The 16,439-nt window shown below is 38.5% G+C and overlaps 4 protein-coding genes across 7 annotated transcripts in view; all 4 read left to right on the forward strand.

The window, feature by feature from the left end:
- The first annotated feature begins 46 nt into the window (after positions 1 to 46).
- LOC116294984 (serine hydroxymethyltransferase, mitochondrial) lies at positions 47 to 11,620 on the forward strand. Of its 2 annotated transcripts, none has more exons than XM_089031612.1 (4): positions 47 to 285; positions 7,787 to 8,086; positions 9,275 to 10,107; positions 10,964 to 11,620. In XM_089031612.1, exons 2-4 carry the CDS (start codon positions 7,794 to 7,796, stop codon positions 11,257 to 11,259), a joined length of 1,422 nt encoding a protein of 473 aa, XP_088887738.1. In that variant the 5' UTR covers positions 47 to 285; positions 7,787 to 7,793; the 3' UTR covers positions 11,260 to 11,620. The 2 variants fall into 2 exon arrangements, with proteins under 2 accessions (XP_088887738.1, XP_031558549.1); XM_031702689.2 differs by lacking the exon at positions 47 to 285 and adding an exon at positions 7,418 to 7,590.
- On the forward strand, positions 284 to 1,491 carry LOC116294995 (suppressor of cytokine signaling 2). The gene has a single exon (XM_031702699.2). It carries the CDS (start codon positions 630 to 632, stop codon positions 1,203 to 1,205), a length of 576 nt encoding a protein of 191 aa, XP_031558559.2. The 5' UTR covers positions 284 to 629; the 3' UTR covers positions 1,206 to 1,491.
- LOC148910414 (uncharacterized) lies at positions 1,613 to 4,104 on the forward strand. Its single transcript, XM_089031689.1, has 3 exons — positions 1,613 to 2,269; positions 2,549 to 2,695; positions 2,778 to 4,104. The coding sequence occupies exons 1-3, from the start codon at positions 2,254 to 2,256 to the stop codon at positions 4,040 to 4,042; spliced, it is 1,428 nt and encodes a 475-aa protein (XP_088887815.1). The 5' UTR covers positions 1,613 to 2,253; the 3' UTR covers positions 4,043 to 4,104.
- Positions 11,621 to 12,526: 906 nt separating the features above from the next.
- Positions 12,527 to 16,439, forward strand: part of LOC116295008 (uncharacterized) — a 30,355-nt gene continuing 26,442 nt past the window's right edge. For all 3 annotated transcript variants that reach the window (XM_031702709.2, XM_031702717.2, XM_031702722.2), the window contains exons 1-4: positions 12,527 to 12,734; positions 13,507 to 14,430; positions 15,225 to 15,323; positions 16,218 to 16,265. In XM_031702709.2, the coding sequence (XP_031558569.2) occupies positions 12,534 to 12,734; positions 13,507 to 14,430; positions 15,225 to 15,323; positions 16,218 to 16,265 (1,272 nt within the window). In that variant the 5' untranslated portion in view covers positions 12,527 to 12,533. The remainder of the gene's footprint in view (positions 12,735 to 13,506; positions 14,431 to 15,224; positions 15,324 to 16,217; positions 16,266 to 16,439) is intronic.

The following is a 16,439-nucleotide window of genomic DNA, read 5'->3' on the forward strand; positions in this document are numbered from 1 at the left end:
CTACCTGTGTTTATACTGTCAGGGGTGAGCTGATTTGTTGTTCACGTTTTATATATACACATTCATCATCAACGTCACATGCAGTCGACGTTTTGCGAATTTTACAGCTTTTTATTCAAATTTTGGTTAAAATTTGAATCAAGCAAGACAAGTACCGTGATTTTATCTGAAGGAAACCAACTTTTCACTGATTTAATGTTTAACTGGGTCACTTTATTCGAAAAACAAGAAACCATTCCGTGGAAGTCGATTCATCACGAACGTGGAGACCAAGTCATCGGAAAAGTATGTGTAAAAAAACCTTCCACAGTACTTTTTGCTGAACAGTAACTATATTATTCTTTCAATATATCGATATATGGCTAACTCTTTAGGTAAGCCAAAGCGGTTTTCATAATATATGAATACACGCATTCCGAGAATAATATAATATGACGACTCGCGAGATTTCTGAGAACATTGCGTGACACAAATCGTTTCTTGGAAGTCTAACGTCTTCCAGTATAGTTGCGTTTTTTGAATAGTCGATACTGCTTTGGAGAACACTAAAACGCTTTCAAATGTTGGTGTAAAGGAGCAGTGGATGAACATTCTTTTGTACGAGTTCGTTTTATGCAAGTTTAATACAAATGTGTATGGATGAAAAGATTCTATGTTGTCACGATGGCGATGTTGAAGAAGTGACATTCAGATCGCGTTCCTTAGCGCACATATTGGAAACTCTTTCAGAAAGTGGGCTGTACTGGAGAGGTTTAAGCAAAGAGCAGGCTGAATACTATCTACGAGAAGCAATTGTTGGAGCCTTTTTACTAAGAGACAGTTCACATCCACAATACTTGTTTACGTTAACTTTCAGAACATTCAGTGGAGTGACTAATATTCGAATTGTGATGGAAAACGATGGAAGGTACAAGATGGAAGCTTATGATTCCGAGAAAACGAAGATTCCAAGTTTTGAAACAGTTCTTATGCTGATAAGTTACTACGTAAAACTTTCAAGGAAAATCCTTGAGCAGGTGAGAGAAAAAGATGTTGAGAGAACAGGACATCTTTATTTGACTAAACCTTTCTACAAAAAAGTGTGTTCCTTGAAACATCTTTGTAGAAGAACGATAAATCAACATTTGAAATCGGGCAGCATATTTCAACTACCAATTCCAGAAAAGACTAAAATCTACTTGTCTCACTATCCTTATCCAGTGTGAAAATATTTTAAATTAACGACAAATATCACAATTATGTACTTACTCGTATTTATCATGAAAAACGTTTAGGTGTAAAAGTATCTTTCTTGCTTTATTTGGTTTCATTTTCAATTTTGGTCACTCTTCAAATCCCCTGTTTGGTTTCCTGGAATTTCACCTGAGACATTTAAGAAATTCTTCTTGTAAAAATTTCTCCAGTGTTACTTTTAATTTTATATAAATTAGGGAAAATCCATAAATTACATGGCCATTTGTTTATTCATTAAAAAACTGTATTTTTATGCTATTTATTTAAAGACAGATTCATTCTAATGTAAAATGTATGATGATCATACTATATACGGTAATGAAGTATCTTTGTAATATAAAACAGCTAGCTGGTGTTTATTGCTCCATTATGATTACAGTTGCAGAAAATTCCTGGAAACGACACATGTTCTCACACACACACAAAAAAAGAGATCTCTCCTTTTACATTACTTTACAATCTGGCCCCTAATTAGCAAGTACGATAAACTATTGTCTTTGGGACCGCATTTCTAGAAACTATGAACAATTCTTAGCTATTTCTAAAGACTCATGCTTGATGATGGTTTGTCGCGTCATTTACTGGTCTCCGATATTTAAGTCACAGCCCATTTTTCTTGGAATCGATCTCAACTTCCCGGGGGAATCCCCCAGTATACCGCGAATATTATTTAATCAATGATCAAAAGCGAAAATCTTTTAAATAATTCAGGCATTCTACGTAGAAGAATATAAGGAATAGGCCCTTTGCAGCTAGTGGTCACGTGCTTGGATACCGCTTAGCAACACAAAACTGGAGAGCAAGCCTTCCAGTAAACAAAAGTTGTAATAGGTCAAGCACGCGTGGTTTTATACGATAGTTTCATCGTTCAAAACGCTTAATCCTTTTGCCCTATCTACAAACACAGTAAGATAATCTTAAATTCTCTCCTTTGGACTCGATTTTTGGTTCGAAGTAACGATATTCTTCGCGTTATCGCGAAAAAATTGTCACCGCCGGCCCGCTCGACGGCTGAAAAACATGGCGACTTCGCAAGGTATGTACTTCAAAACTCTCCTTTTTTTTGGTTTCTTTTCAATTATTGGACTTCTAAAATCTCTAAAATAACAGTTTAGATTGTGAATGGTGATCGATTGTAATTGGACGGCATTTTAATGGACGATTTGTTTATTTTTTGTGAGAGTGATTCCACGTCTAAAGTCAAGACTAACCCATGTTTACATATATTCGCTGTAGATGTTAGAACTCCCGACGAGCCATCACATACCAAGAAAAATTCTTCGTACTGATATTTTTATATTTATTTTTGTTTTAGATGAAGTAGAAACTCAAGACATCTCTATCTTTCCTTCCCTCACCTTCGATGATGTAGGGAGCTACGCTATAGAGAAGTCTGGCTGCACAAGCACTTCGAAAGCGTACAAATTTATGGCGGAACCAGGCTATTTACATGACGTTAAAGGTACTTGATAGCCAAAATGTTTTTTCTATTTCATTATGATATGAATGGCAGACAATTCACACTAATTTTTCCAATTTTTTAGTGATATATACCGACCAGTGCGTGAGAGTTAAATGCAAGTGTTACCGCTCAATGAGGAAGTCTGAACCACCGCACATTTTAGAGGTGTCAGTCCAGAACAACAATTTGACATTGCTGTCTGGGCTGTGCTCATGTGTAGCCGGGGCAGGTGGATACTGCCATCATGTGATCGGGCTTCTTTACTATTTAGCCCTTCTTAAGCAACTGGGACATCGGACATTGCCTGATGAGCTAACATGTACCAGCATGAAGCAGCGTTGGAGCAGCACCTTCAGCGCAGCTACAAGCTACGCCACTGCCAACACATCTCATCGCACAATTAACCGGTCCCTACTAGACAGCCAATGCCAGGAACTTCTACTCAACGGCCTCGCACCAACTACACGTCGTACGTACGCGTCAGCCCAAAGGAGGTTCGTCGACTTTTGCAATCAGCTTGGCTCAGTGACGTGCCCCACGGACGAAAGCACTCTTTGCCTTTTTATCACACATTTGTCACAGTCTATACAGCACAAATCCATTAAAGTCTATTTGTCTGCCATTCGATCCCTCCACATTGAACAGGGTTTCGCCGATCCACTGACGAACTGCCACAGGCTTCAGCAGGTCTTCCGCGGAATAAAACGCGCACAGGGTTCGGCATCCTCGCAACGCCTGCCCATCACCGACTCGCTCATGCTTCACATACACAATGCCCTCGACCTGGCAACTTTTGACCACATCATGTTTTGGGCTGCCTGCACACTGGCCTACTTCGGTTTTTTGAGATCCGCCGAATTTACAGTTCCCCTTATTTCAAAGTTCGACTCTGCCATCCATTTACAAGTTTCTGATTTGGCCTTCGACAAGTTAGACCGACCCTCCTGTCTCCGAATATGGATAAAAGCATCTAAGACGGATCCCTTCCGAGAAGGCTGTCACGTGCACATCGGCTTAGGCACTTGGCCACTATGTGCGGTCTCAGCGATGAGTGCCTATCTGCACAAGAGAGGTAATTGCCAAGGTCCTCTGTTCATGCTTCAAAATGGCCAATCCTTATCGCGCGAGCTGCTGTCCTCCTGGCTAAAACGCATATTTGCAGCAGCCGGTATACCAGGCAATTTCTCTAGCCACAGCTTTCGAATCGGTGCGGCTACAGTCGCTGCTCGCAATGGCGTCCCCGACCATCTCATCCAAGCACTAGGCCGCTGGACCAGTACCGCCTATTTGTCTTACATCAGAACTCCTGCCGAAGCGCTAGCCAAAGTAACGCAACAGTTGTCATAAACTTCTATACGACAGCAATGATAGATGAGATTAACAATTAAAAGAAAACTGTTTAACCTGCTGCTTATGTGTCTTGTTCGTTGTTGCGCTCTCTCCTGTTTGTTGCCAGTTCCTGAGCTTGGTGCTTGGTGCACTTCGGTGGGGAGGTCCTGGTTCCCTGTCCCTCTCCTCCAAGCACCTTGGAGAATCCATTGGGTGGTGACAGGGTGACCATGGTTACCGCTAACTTGTGCCTGGCTCCGCCCATCCCACCGAATATGCACCTAACGCCAAGCTCATCATTAACGATGAGTTTAAATGTGGTTAAATGTAATTTAGGCTAAGTTAGACTCGAGGTCAATGACATCTCGCAGTAGCGTTGTCCGGACGCATACCGCTATCTCCGCTGTCAACGCATTTATTACCTCACGCGATCGTTGATCGACTCAGCTAGCAAGTTGTTTATAGCATGTCGCAATCTATTCTAGTCGATCTCTGTGGCCTGTATGAGATATGGATCATAGCTATCATTACGAAATTCGATAAGACGCTACACACGTGATCACGCTAGCTTAATGCCAACCACGCGAACCTTTATTCGCCATCGCTATCTATCGCTAGCACTTGCTATACGACGCTATTACGCTATTACGCTATTACGCTACAACACGAGTTTAATTTCCCGCCCGCCATCCCTACCACTGGTACAGGTAAGTAGAGGTAAGTATTCCATTGACTGATCGCGGTCAATGTGACAGGTGTTCGGTGGGTGGTGACAGGGTGACCATGGTTACCGCTAACTTGTGCCTGGCTCCGCCCATCCCACCGAATATGCACCTAACGCCAAGCTCATCATTAACGATGAGTTTAACTTAAGATTATCTTCAATGCTATTATGAAATTTGTCCATGCATTTTAAACTTAAGTCCAATTTTATTTTGTCAGTGTTTGGGAGTCTGACCGTCCATTGCGCTCAGTGTAGCGAGCCAAATATATGATATAAAAAAGATAGGAAAAGAGAACTCTCCACTATTTTATAAACGAGGACTGAGTCAGCATATGAAACTGATAGGAATTTTTCACTCGAAATCCAACGGAATTGTATAAAGTGACGGAAATATTTAGCCGATTTTTCCGGTTGCTACTTGCCTATGTCATTCTTATGTGATGGATATTTTGAGCATCGTCCATGCAACAGTGCATGACCAATACGATTTTCTTTTATTGAAAGATTGCATTCGCTCGATCTGCTGGCTAAACGTTTCGTCCAGTTAAGTATAAGAATGATTACAATTATAAACTCATAGTGAGCACCATCCACCAAAACAGAGCTGACCATATTTTTATTAAATATCATTCCTCATATCGTGATTTTATAATCGAAAGCTATCCGGATATCAGATTGAGCATAATGGCAGCCACTTCAGTGTGAATGCGGATTGAAAACTACCTTCAGTGAACATCGTTTATCACTACCTAACATGGACCAGGCTTTTTTTCAAGTCAGTGATCATCATCCCATGACTGCCACTTTTATTATTATCTAAGGAATGACTCTTACAAACTACCTATAGTGAACACCATCCCACAAGGCTGCCACTTTTATTGCCTAAGAAATGAATCAATCGAAAACTACCTAGCATCATCCGATCCACCATGCATGGCTGTCACTTTTATTCTCTTAGAAATGATTACCAAATAACTATGTACACCTATAATCAATCGAACGAGCCCAAGCGCGGGCCCATGAAGCGGAAAAACAGCGAAATGCGGCACATAATTTCCGGGAACAATCTATTCAAAGAATACAGCGGCTCGAGAAGCTAGGTTAAGTATTTTTCTGCAAAAAGTCTGATCTTATCGATTGCAACGTGTTCTGCGAACTAGAGAATTTGGAAATTTCGTTGCGCAAATTTCACGAATTACGGCGTGGTCCAGTGACCGCTTCCAGGAAGTGAAAGCAGTCATCCATGTAATTGCGCCTCACATGCACATGACAAAAACGATCACTTCAAGAGACCTTAAAGTTTATTATTTATACGCTTTTAAAAAGGGGTCAATAGTTCGTATTCCATAACGCATGGTAAGATTAATTAAGTTAACCGAATTTGGCAAAAATGCGCAACGTTAATTAGCGCGCGGTACAGAACAAGAATCAACGAGTGCATACAGTGGGATATACGTCAATTGATACGACAGCAGAGCATTTAATTCGTGTGATTTGCAAGGATCTGACAAAACTGACTCCATAACTCGATTGCCGACAATTCTCAGAACGAACGCCTACGTAATGCATACTGCAGTATTCGTCCATACAGATCGAATGTCTGATTTCCTAGAACTACTGAGAAGCCGCATGTTAATGCGCCCTGGAAATGTCTCGTTCGTTACTTTAACGCCTGGGGTTCAGATTTCAGCTTATTTTCCTGCGATGGAAGCGTCTGGAGCGTCTGGATCAAGCGCATTTCCGATAACTTGAGAAGATTCTTGAATAGAATGGATAGAAAAATAGGATATTTTCAGCAGTTTTCTTTGAAAAGTCCTATAGCGACGGCGCCTTGAGCTACTCGTATACAAAAAAAAAAAACTTTTATTTGATCAACTGCATTCGGACCAACTGAGCGCCATTTTTTTACAATTTTCCCTGCGTGATATCTTTGCAGCTATACCGTAGGGACTCCATAGCTTTCTGTTTATGACGTCCATGATTGGACAGCAGTAGAGCGCGCGACAAAAGGGGCTGCATGCAATTCTTGGAATATAATCATTAGTAAAAGCCTGTCTAAGGGGGTTTTCCCCCGACGACGACGGGATATTAATTTCTATGTAATGTTATGAAGTTGCTAAAAAAATGCATTTATTTACTAGTTTTTTTCTGGAAGAAAGGAAGAAAGTTTCTGTCGCTATGTTTGCCATTTTTCAATCCTTAACCCAAATTGGCAAACCTTATCTCAAAAGTTTTCATCCTAAATCTTAAGCTAAAAGAACTGATGATTCTAGCCAGTAGGTATAACTAAGTACCTTGAGTTCAGAGGGAAAAAAATGATGAGGAAACTGGAGCTAGTTTTGAACTGGGAAAGTAGGATTTCAAACAATGAAACTGGAATCTGGGTCACTGGGAATGGGGAATAGAATCGATCAGTTCCAACGTCTCGGTAAAGTTGCAAGCACAATATTTTAGTTGTTTTTGATAACTTTCCCGGCTTTGGATTAGTAGGCTAGTAGATTCTAGTTGAGGAAAATCGCTTAGAACTCAAATCTCAGATTCCTAAATTTTGTAAGTTGGCTTGCCTTTCTCTGCCACCACAAAAAAATAATGAAGGTTAATACTATAAAGAAATCATACAAATAGAAAGCATTTGAATTGCCTATTCAGCGCATGCTCCGTTTTTTATCTTTTTAGTTCACTTTCTACTGTCCCTCCCCTCCCTCAAACAGTTGTATTGCGTCACATGCTCACGTGTTGGAATATTGCCGCGTAATTCGAGGACAGCTGAAAGACGCAAATCTGCCTAGATTTTCTTTTTTCTTGGTTTAAAAAAGTCTGTTCAACGCTGTTTCTCTTACATGTAAGTACCTTTTCCCTCACATAACAGAATTATGTACTTTTAAGGACTGTTAACTTTATTTCTCGCGGAGAAATTGTTTTTTTTTTTTCAGGAACACGTGAACACGAAAATGAACACGTTGCCTATGTACATTTCTTCTGAATTGAGAATCAAAATTTCTGTGATATTTGATCTCTTTTTACTCGTATTTCTGCAGATAAATCATGGCTGCTGCTAATGGGGACTTTGACAACGATTTTCCTCGTCTAAAGCAACCACTGAGCGAAAATGACCCGGAACTGTACGAAATTTTGAAGAAGGAAAAGCTCCGGCAGATCAATGGATTAGAGTTGATTGCCTCTGAGAACTTCACTAGCCAAGCCGTAATGGAGGCTCTAGGGTCTTGTATGACGAATAAATATTCCGAAGGACAGGTTGGGCAGAGATATTATGGTGGGAACGTCTATGTAGACGAGATGGAAGCGCTTTGTAAGAAGCGAGCTCTTGAAGTGTATAGGTAGGCTTATGCAATGCAATGGTCAAAGTCCACTTTTTCTCTTTTTAAAAAAATGAGTATTTTTTGCACAGATAGATTCAGATTCTTAAGACTATATATGCTAAATCTATGATTTAGTTAGAGAGAGGGGAAAGGAGAAAGTAAAGCATCAAATTTTTACTGCAATTAAAACATATAAGGCTTTATTTACCAGGGCCCGGTTGTACGAAACCTGATAGCGCTATCCAGGTTTCGTACAACCCTGGGCCCAGGTAGCCCAGCAGTGGCAGATCTAGTAAGTAATGTTAGTAAGGGCTGGTCAAGCATAAACATAAATGTAAGAAACACAAGTGTGAACTGGGCTTGCACAAAGCATAAGCATAAGGAATGGAAACTTTTCCATTTTCTTGTGATTATGCTGATACTTGTGAAATCCAAAGTGTGAACCGGGCTTACATAAGCATAAGTATAAGAATTACGATAGTACTATGTTTCTTATACTTATGTTTATGCTTATGTTAAAGTGTGAAACAGCCATAAGTCTAGAGCCGAGGTCAATAGAAGGCTGCTCCAGGCCTTCCTGTGTACTTCAGCTTGACGATCAAATGAAAAATCATTAATATAATTTATGCAGAACAAAGCCACCTCTTTAGTTGATTTCCTTACTAGTCTCCCTTTAAACTTTTACAATATGAAACTAACTCGATACTTTACTACTAAAAATGTCCTTGCACTTAAAGTGCTACTATGACGAAAATCGCTCAAACTTGGATTCAGCTGAAACTTCCTAAGAATACTCTTTAATGGTCCAATAATCACTGTATGAAGTGTTTTCTCGATATTCAGGACGAAAGTATGATATTTTTATGATTATGTTTTGGAGTCTGTGACGTCATAGACTCAACATCAAACTTCGCTCCATACATTTCTTTGTAAATAAATCCTTAATTTATTTTATTCCTATGAAGCCCAAAGGGTGGCTAATGTGCTTATTTCACATTACTTGTGACTATGATTTATATTTTGGGGTGTTTGGGTATTTCTTTCTCGGCTTTACTACTGATATTTTGATCATAAACTACAAAGAAATGTATGGAGCGATGTTCGCCCTTGAAAATTCTTTAGATAAACTTCAGGGTCTCTAATATATCCAGAGTAAGGTAGTATAAACACCTAAAACTTCCACCCATGTATTTTTGTTTCTCTCAGACTTGACCCTGAAAAGTGGGGTGTAAACGTACAGCCATACTCTGGATCGCCAGCAAACTTTGCAGTATACACTGGTCTACTCAACCCACATGATAGAGTGATGGGGCTGGATCTTCCAGATGGTGGTCATTTGACTCATGGCTTCATGACAGACAAGAAGCGAATATCAGCCACATCTATCTACTTTGAGTCAATGCCTTATAAGACAGACCCAAAGACTGGCTACATTGACTATGACAAGTTGGCCGAGAATGCCCAACTCTTCCGCCCGAAAATGATAATTGCTGGTATTAGTGCGTACCCAAGGCACTTGGATTATGCTAAGTTTAGGGAGGTCTGTGACAGTGTTGGGGCAGTTTTACTAGCCGACATGGCCCACATTAGTGGTCTAGTTGCAGCTGGTGTTGTGCCGAGTCCTTTTGATTATGCTGATGTGGTGTCTACCACAACACACAAATCACTCAGAGGACCAAGAGCTGGGATGATCTTCTATCGTAAGGGCATTAAGGGATACAAGAAAAATGGTGATCCAATAAAATATGATCTTGGTCCCAAGATAGATTTTGCATTGTTTCCTGGGTTGCAAGGAGGCCCACACAATCACCAAATTGCAGCACTTTCCGTCGCTCTCAAACAAGCCAACTGTCCTGAGTTTAAAGCTTATGCTCAACAAACTCTGTACAACAGCAAAGCAATGGCTAAAGTCCTGATGGATAGAGGCTATTCACTTGTAACTGATGGGACGGACAACCATTTGATTCTTCTTGACCTCAGACCTAAAAAACTGGGTGGAGCACAAGGAGAGAAGATCCTTGAGGAAATTTCTGTGACAGGTAAGTTTGAAAAGCTACGACTTGCACTAACAGGTCACATGACCCCATCCCCCTTAAAACGAGCAAATGAGTCAAAATGAACTCCAGAAATGAAAAGAGCACCTCAAATTTGGTAAGAGGACGAAGTTTCAGCTCGAAGTGTTGACTATAGAAGAAATGACATTAAATATAGAATCAAATATTTTACAAGGATTTGTATGGGAAAAGTGTTGGCTGGTAAGCTTTTGCCATCCAGCACATTTTCCCATATAAATCCTTTTAAAACATTCGATTTTATATTTAATGCCATTTCTCCTGTTTTGCTTATTATGAGCTGAAACTCTGCCTCCCTACTAATGTCAAGATGCTCTCTTCATTTCTGTTTTTCATTTTGACAACAATGGTCATTTTAAGGGAGGTAGGGTCACGTGACCTGTTAGTGCAAGTCGTCTTCTGTGTCCTTTCAAGAATAATGATATATTTTCTTGGGCATACGGCTTAATAAATGTTAGTATGAGAAGATTTTTTTCATCTTTTATTATTTGGAATATTTCAGCCTTTCTCCAAATGCCATCAAAAGCAAATAATAATAATAATAAAGCTACTTAATTAATATTTTATAACACACTCATTCCACATAAAGTTAAAAGTCTCAAAAGAAGGACTTTACATGGACTGCAGTGAAAAAGATTTTAGTACTCAGAAAAATGGTTGCTTACTAATCAAAATGAGTAAATTTAAGAAGCTGGAAAACGTCTTTGCTCCAATGTCATAGTTTCTTAAACTTCTCATGTTTTTTCCAATATCTTATGTGTTAAGATATAAAATAGAAAACTGTTTTGTTTTTAAAATACTGATTTGCTTGCTCATTCCTCAGTCAATAAAAACACTTGTCCTGGTGATAAGAGTGCTCTACATCCTGGAGGCCTACGCATTGGGGCCCCAGCCCTAACATCTCGCAAGCTGAACGTCTCAGACTTTGAGAGGGTTGCAGATTTTATTGACCAGGGACTCAAGCTGGGTCTTGAGATCCAGGAAACTTCTGGTACTGATTTCAAGAAGTTCCTGGAAACCCTCAAAACTGATCTTTTCAAAGGGAAGATTGAGGCACTAAGAAATGCTGTTGAAGAATTTGCCAGTAAATTTCCAATGCCTGGAAATGATGTAATTTAGAGACACAAGTTTTGAATATGTTACTGAGTACACAGTACGCAAAAGACTTGAAACTTATCACAAATATATTATTGTAACTGTTATGATATTATTGCAAATAATCTATTGCTTCCCAGATGTTTCAAACTGGTTGTGTGTTTGCAGCACATTAATTTGCTGTGTTGATGTAAATTAATTTTTTAGGAAGTGCATACAATAATATAAAGACTTTGCCATGATTAGTAATGAGTGAGATTAAGAATACAATTTTTCTAGTTCTTGCATTGAACTCAAACCTGCAACTGATTCTTTCTTATAAAATGTTGTTATGTAGAGATTAATTAATGATTGGGTATAATAAATTTGTCCTGTGCACTGTGCATTTATTATTTTCAGTTAAAAACATATTTTTTAAATAATGATTAAGAGAGAATCCTTAGCATTATAAATAAAAAGAACAGAAAAAATGAGTAGCTGTTTTACATCCCTTACCAAATTAATATTACTGACCGAATCCTGCAACTCGTTATAAGGCTAGCTATAATACCAGATATATATTGTGTGTGGGCTACCTGTGTCTCAGAATTTGTAACTTTTTAAAGTTTCTAAAACTGATTTTAGCAACTGGGACAGCAGACCAGTTGTGCGGGGCTGCAGTCTTCCCCCATTCCCTATCCCAAAAATTAGACAAAATAAAAATGTAATTCCTACAAAAAGTTGGGACCCCCTTCAGCTGGGATGTCCCTGAGCAATGATGCTGCTACCTCCAAAACAGGCTGAGTTTTTTTGATATTGAAGCACCTTGGATCTGAAACCCCATAGATATTGAAATGGGGGAGATGATGAAAAAGGGTAGGCAAATGCTTGGAGTGATTTCCTGTGTCTTGTGGAATTTTTATCAGCTGAGTCGCAAGTTTTTGATAGAAACCTTTCTGGCTGACAGCCCATTGTGGTAAGTATAAAAATCCACATTTTGAGCAGAAAATAAGACTCGTCAAGGGCGGATCCAGGGTTTTTTGAAGGGGGATCTCAGGGGTAAATTTTGTGGGCAAAGGAATCCCAGTCACATTTTTACCACAAGAAGCCCATTTGACCTCAGGAATGACAGGGGGGTCGCGACCCCCCCGACCCTCCCTCTGGATCCGCCCTTGCTCGTAATGATACTCTTATCAGCTTATTGAAACCCAGCTGCCCTGCCCAGTTGTAACAAATTTAAAACACACAGGAAGCCCAATTGAGCCTGTTTCTTCTTGCGTCAGCGGTGGTCACCATGAGTGCGGCGCGCAAAGTTAAAAATGGCTTCCTCGATGGATGTTGACAGCGATGATGAAGATCTTTTACAGCCAAGTATCGCTTCAAAAACATGGATTATAACCCCATATATGGTCGAGGAGGTACTGGCTGTATGTCCGAATGCTTGTCGAGAAGCTATAAAGCGTGATTTATATCAAACACGCAGCGTAACGTCAACCATTAATAGGATACTGGATAGAGAGGTGAGGGACTTACAGGACTATGTTTTAGTAATATCCATTGCGTTAAGTTTACTAAACTTAGTAAAATATACACCTATACCTGCATATTGTTGTAAAAGGAAAGCTTATTACTGCAAGACTTGGGTTTAAACTGTTAAAATAAGACAAAAAGTGATTGACTATAGTTTAAAAAGAAGCATTTACATTGTAAAATCGGTTGGTCAAATATGCCTTTGTTCATATAGCTTTAATACGTGGTCTAGCTAACTAAATCTCAGTTTTTTCATTTTATTATTTTGTGTTGCTGTACAGTTCATATTACTACTATACAGTATCAGCTAGACTAATTGCAGGTGGTTGGCAATAAGTTGAAGACATTTGATGTTCTGGACTGCTTTGTGCATGTGATTCAACCCCTCCGCCCATCCCCCCACCCCAACACATCCAACACGACCATGACATGAGCCTAATCTGAGCACAATGGAACCCCTCAAAAGTGGGGAGTAGTATGCATAAAGCTAAAAGATGGAGACTGAAAAAAATTGGTAGATTTAGAAAAAGTGGGACTTTAGGCTACCTAGATAGCTCGTTGAAGAATGCTCTGGTAAATGAGCAAAATTCTCAGGCTTAAACTACCATTTATAGCTTGGTATTACATGCATGTATGTAAAATTTTCACTTAGACCCTCTGGCTAGTTCATGGAGTTCTCCTATCATTTCAAAACTTACATGTAATGAAACCCCTGGGAACTGCTAATTATTATAGATACATGAATGCTGTTTGTATTCACAGATTGTTTGCGACAACACCACATCTTTGCCTGATAACCCAACAAGAGACAAACTACCTGGAATTATAACAGATGTGATTTCTTCTCCCCAAGCCAAGAAAACAATCAACTGCTTGAGTGATACAGACACCGATGATAGTGACATTGTTATTGTCAATGAAAAGAGAGAAACCATTTTTACATCTCTAAAAGAACGGTTAGGAAAAACCACTTTGAAAAATGCAGATGGTTCGAGTAAAGAAGATAAGAAATGTGATAAAGTTCTTAAATCAAATACAAACTTATCAACAAATGAAAAAATCAATACGAATAATATGCACCGAACAAATGAAATACAAGATTTTTCTTTTACGAATGAACAGTGCGATAAAATGGAAGTTGATCATGAGGATGATAATGACAATGATGTTGTTTTAGTAACTCTTGAGAAAGAGGAACCAGGCATGAAATTTCTGGAAAATTTGCCCAAGAAACAACCAAAGAATAACCATAACATCAGTGAAATCATTGACTTGAGTTTTGTGGATGATGAGAATCATAAAAATTGTGATGCTAATGATTTAGCAACGAACTCGAAAGAGAACATTAAAAGTGCTCCATTTCATGAACAACTGGACACTCTGAATATTGATGTGAAGAAGTCAAGACAATATTCAAGTAAACAGAAGTCTGATAAAAATGTGTGTTTAAGAATAGAAAGTGATGATGATTCTGATACTTGTGCTGCTAGGTTGACAGGTGTCTCTGCTTCTGAATCTGAGTCAGAGGATTTGCCTTCTTTGTTCGTGTCAAAGAAACTTGGCTCCTCTAATTCACAAAATGAAATGGAATTCTCACAAGAAGAGTCCCATGATGATGAAAACATCCCAAAGAAGAAAAAGAAAGGTAATGCTGAAGAAACAAGGAAAAGAAATGAAGAGAAGAAGGTACAGTAATAAAGCAACCTTGATGCTCTCCTCTCGCGAGGGACTAAATAGGGCTTAAGGTGACTGCCTACTTTTGGAAATTGATTTAAGCTTTTTTTAAAACTTCGATTTTCCAAATTGAAATTTAATGCTGATTCCAAATCTGGAAAGAAAAATAGGGTGTTCCGAGCTCGTTTTCGAGATAATCAGCATTGAATGGAAGCCTACGCACGAGCTTTTGGAGAAAAAATTGCGCCACCGGAAGTGTTTAGAAAAAAATTAAGATTAATAAGATAATAGTTATTTGCAGACTATATGATTGCACGAACGAACGCTAGTCAATCCTTCTACAATAATACATGGATATTTTCGACAAAAAAACAGAGAGATACATTGATTTGTCATATTTTGTAGTTTCGGTGCTCTTAATAAATCTCATAAAGTCAAATGAGCTATTAAAAAATATAGAGTCCCGTGCAAAATTCGAGGGTTTTGCCCTGTTGAAGCTCAAAATGGGTATGGTTCTTCAATAAAATCTTGTAGATTTTTCAGCGGTTTTTGAGCGCGCGCACATCGTGGGCTCAAATCGAACGTTCAAAAGTAGGCAGCCACCTTAATACTTTATTAATGCATTCTACTAAGTCAGCACAAACCAGCTGAGATACATGTATGGCTGCTCCTATGAAAATACAAATGATGGAACAGCAATTGTATACCAGTGAGGTGTGCTCCCATAAATCCAATCAGAAAGTGAGATCTACTATGATACACAGCCACCTTATGATAAAGCTACCCCAAAATCCTTCTTATTGCAGCTGTTAAAGGAAAGAGAAAAACAGAAAAAGAAGGAAATGGCTGAAAAGGAAAAACTAGAGAAACAGAAAGCTCAGCTTGCAAGAAAGAAACAAAAGGAGGTACTATAGATAGATTTAAAAGGGATTAATATAAAGAACTTTACCTGAATTTCGTATACAGCTATTTTAAAAAATGGTTGAATACTGTATACTAAATACTGAATACTGCATACTGAATACTGCATACTGAATACTGAATACTGAATACTGCATGCTGCATACTGCATACTGCATACTGAATACTGCATACTGAATACTGAATACTGCATACTGAATACTGCATACTGAATACTGAATGCTGCATACTGAATACTGCATACTGAATACTGCATACTGCATACTGAATACTGAATGATGCATACTGCATTCTGAATACTGCATACTGAATACTGCATACTGAATACTGAATGATGCATACTGAATACTGCATACTGAATACTGAATACTGCATTCCAAGACCAAAGGGCATTCTGGATCTGCCACTGACTTGGTCAACCACTCTTGCTTTTATACTGCAAGCTTAACAAATTTACATCAGTTTTTTTGTGTCTGTCCTTTTATTGACAATAATTTGCATCATCATATTGTCAAAGTAGTATGTGGTATCCACACTAATTTGACAATATGATGATGAAATTTATTGCAATAAGGGGACAGACACATAAAAAACTGAGGTAAATTTGTTTTTTACAATAACAAAAACGATAAAAACCTCTCATTCCTAGTGATCAAAACAACCAACGGAAAGGTCGCGCACTTGTTGACGTCAGCTTTATCTTCTGTCCTCATATTGATAATTAAAAATAACCAATCAGCGCACAAAAAAATTGTAAGTTAGTGTAAAAATATTTATTAACCAAAAGGTTTTGCATTGTGAGTTATCGTTTTATAACAGTATATCATAATGTTGTATTTAAAGAAGGACAGTCCTACTATTGTACTTTTTTGCCATAGGCAGATGCACTGAATCAAAAATCACAGAAGAAAGAGGAGTGTATGAAGGTAAAACATTTTTGTAAAATATTTTAAATTTTTTGAAGATAGTTTAAGTATATTATTATTATTCTTTATTTAAACATATTTATTCAATAAATTTACCCAAATTGCTCATCTAGGGGGTCTACATATAATATAAGCTTATACCAAGTTGCAGAATTGTCAAATCATGATAAATCA

The sequence above is a fragment of the Actinia tenebrosa genome, unplaced genomic scaffold (assembly GCF_029948245.1).
Source record: "Actinia tenebrosa isolate PJP-AT-01 unplaced genomic scaffold, QUT_ActTen_1.0 PGA_scaffold17__23_contigs__length_9995812, whole genome shotgun sequence".
Classification (NCBI taxonomy): Eukaryota; Metazoa; Cnidaria; class Anthozoa; order Actiniaria; family Actiniidae; genus Actinia; species Actinia tenebrosa.

Bases quoted from the DNA above. Each gene is read 5' to 3' on its own strand.
- LOC116294995 (XM_031702699.2), top strand. From the start codon at position 630: ATGTGTATGGATGAAAAGATTCTATGTTGTCACGATGGCGATGTTGAA.
- LOC148910414 (XM_089031689.1), top strand. The intron at 2,696-2,777 runs GTACTTGATAGC...CCAATTTTTTAG, and splicing joins CTATTTACATGACGTTAAAG to TGATATATACCGACCAGTGC.
- LOC116294984 (XM_089031612.1), top strand. From the start codon at position 7,794: ATGGCTGCTGCTAATGGGGACTTTGACAACGATTTTCCTCGTCTAAAG. The intron at 8,087-9,274 runs GTAGGCTTATGC...TGTTTCTCTCAG, and splicing joins CGAGCTCTTGAAGTGTATAG to ACTTGACCCTGAAAAGTGGG. The intron at 10,108-10,963 runs GTAAGTTTGAAA...CTCATTCCTCAG, and splicing joins TGAGGAAATTTCTGTGACAG to TCAATAAAAACACTTGTCCT.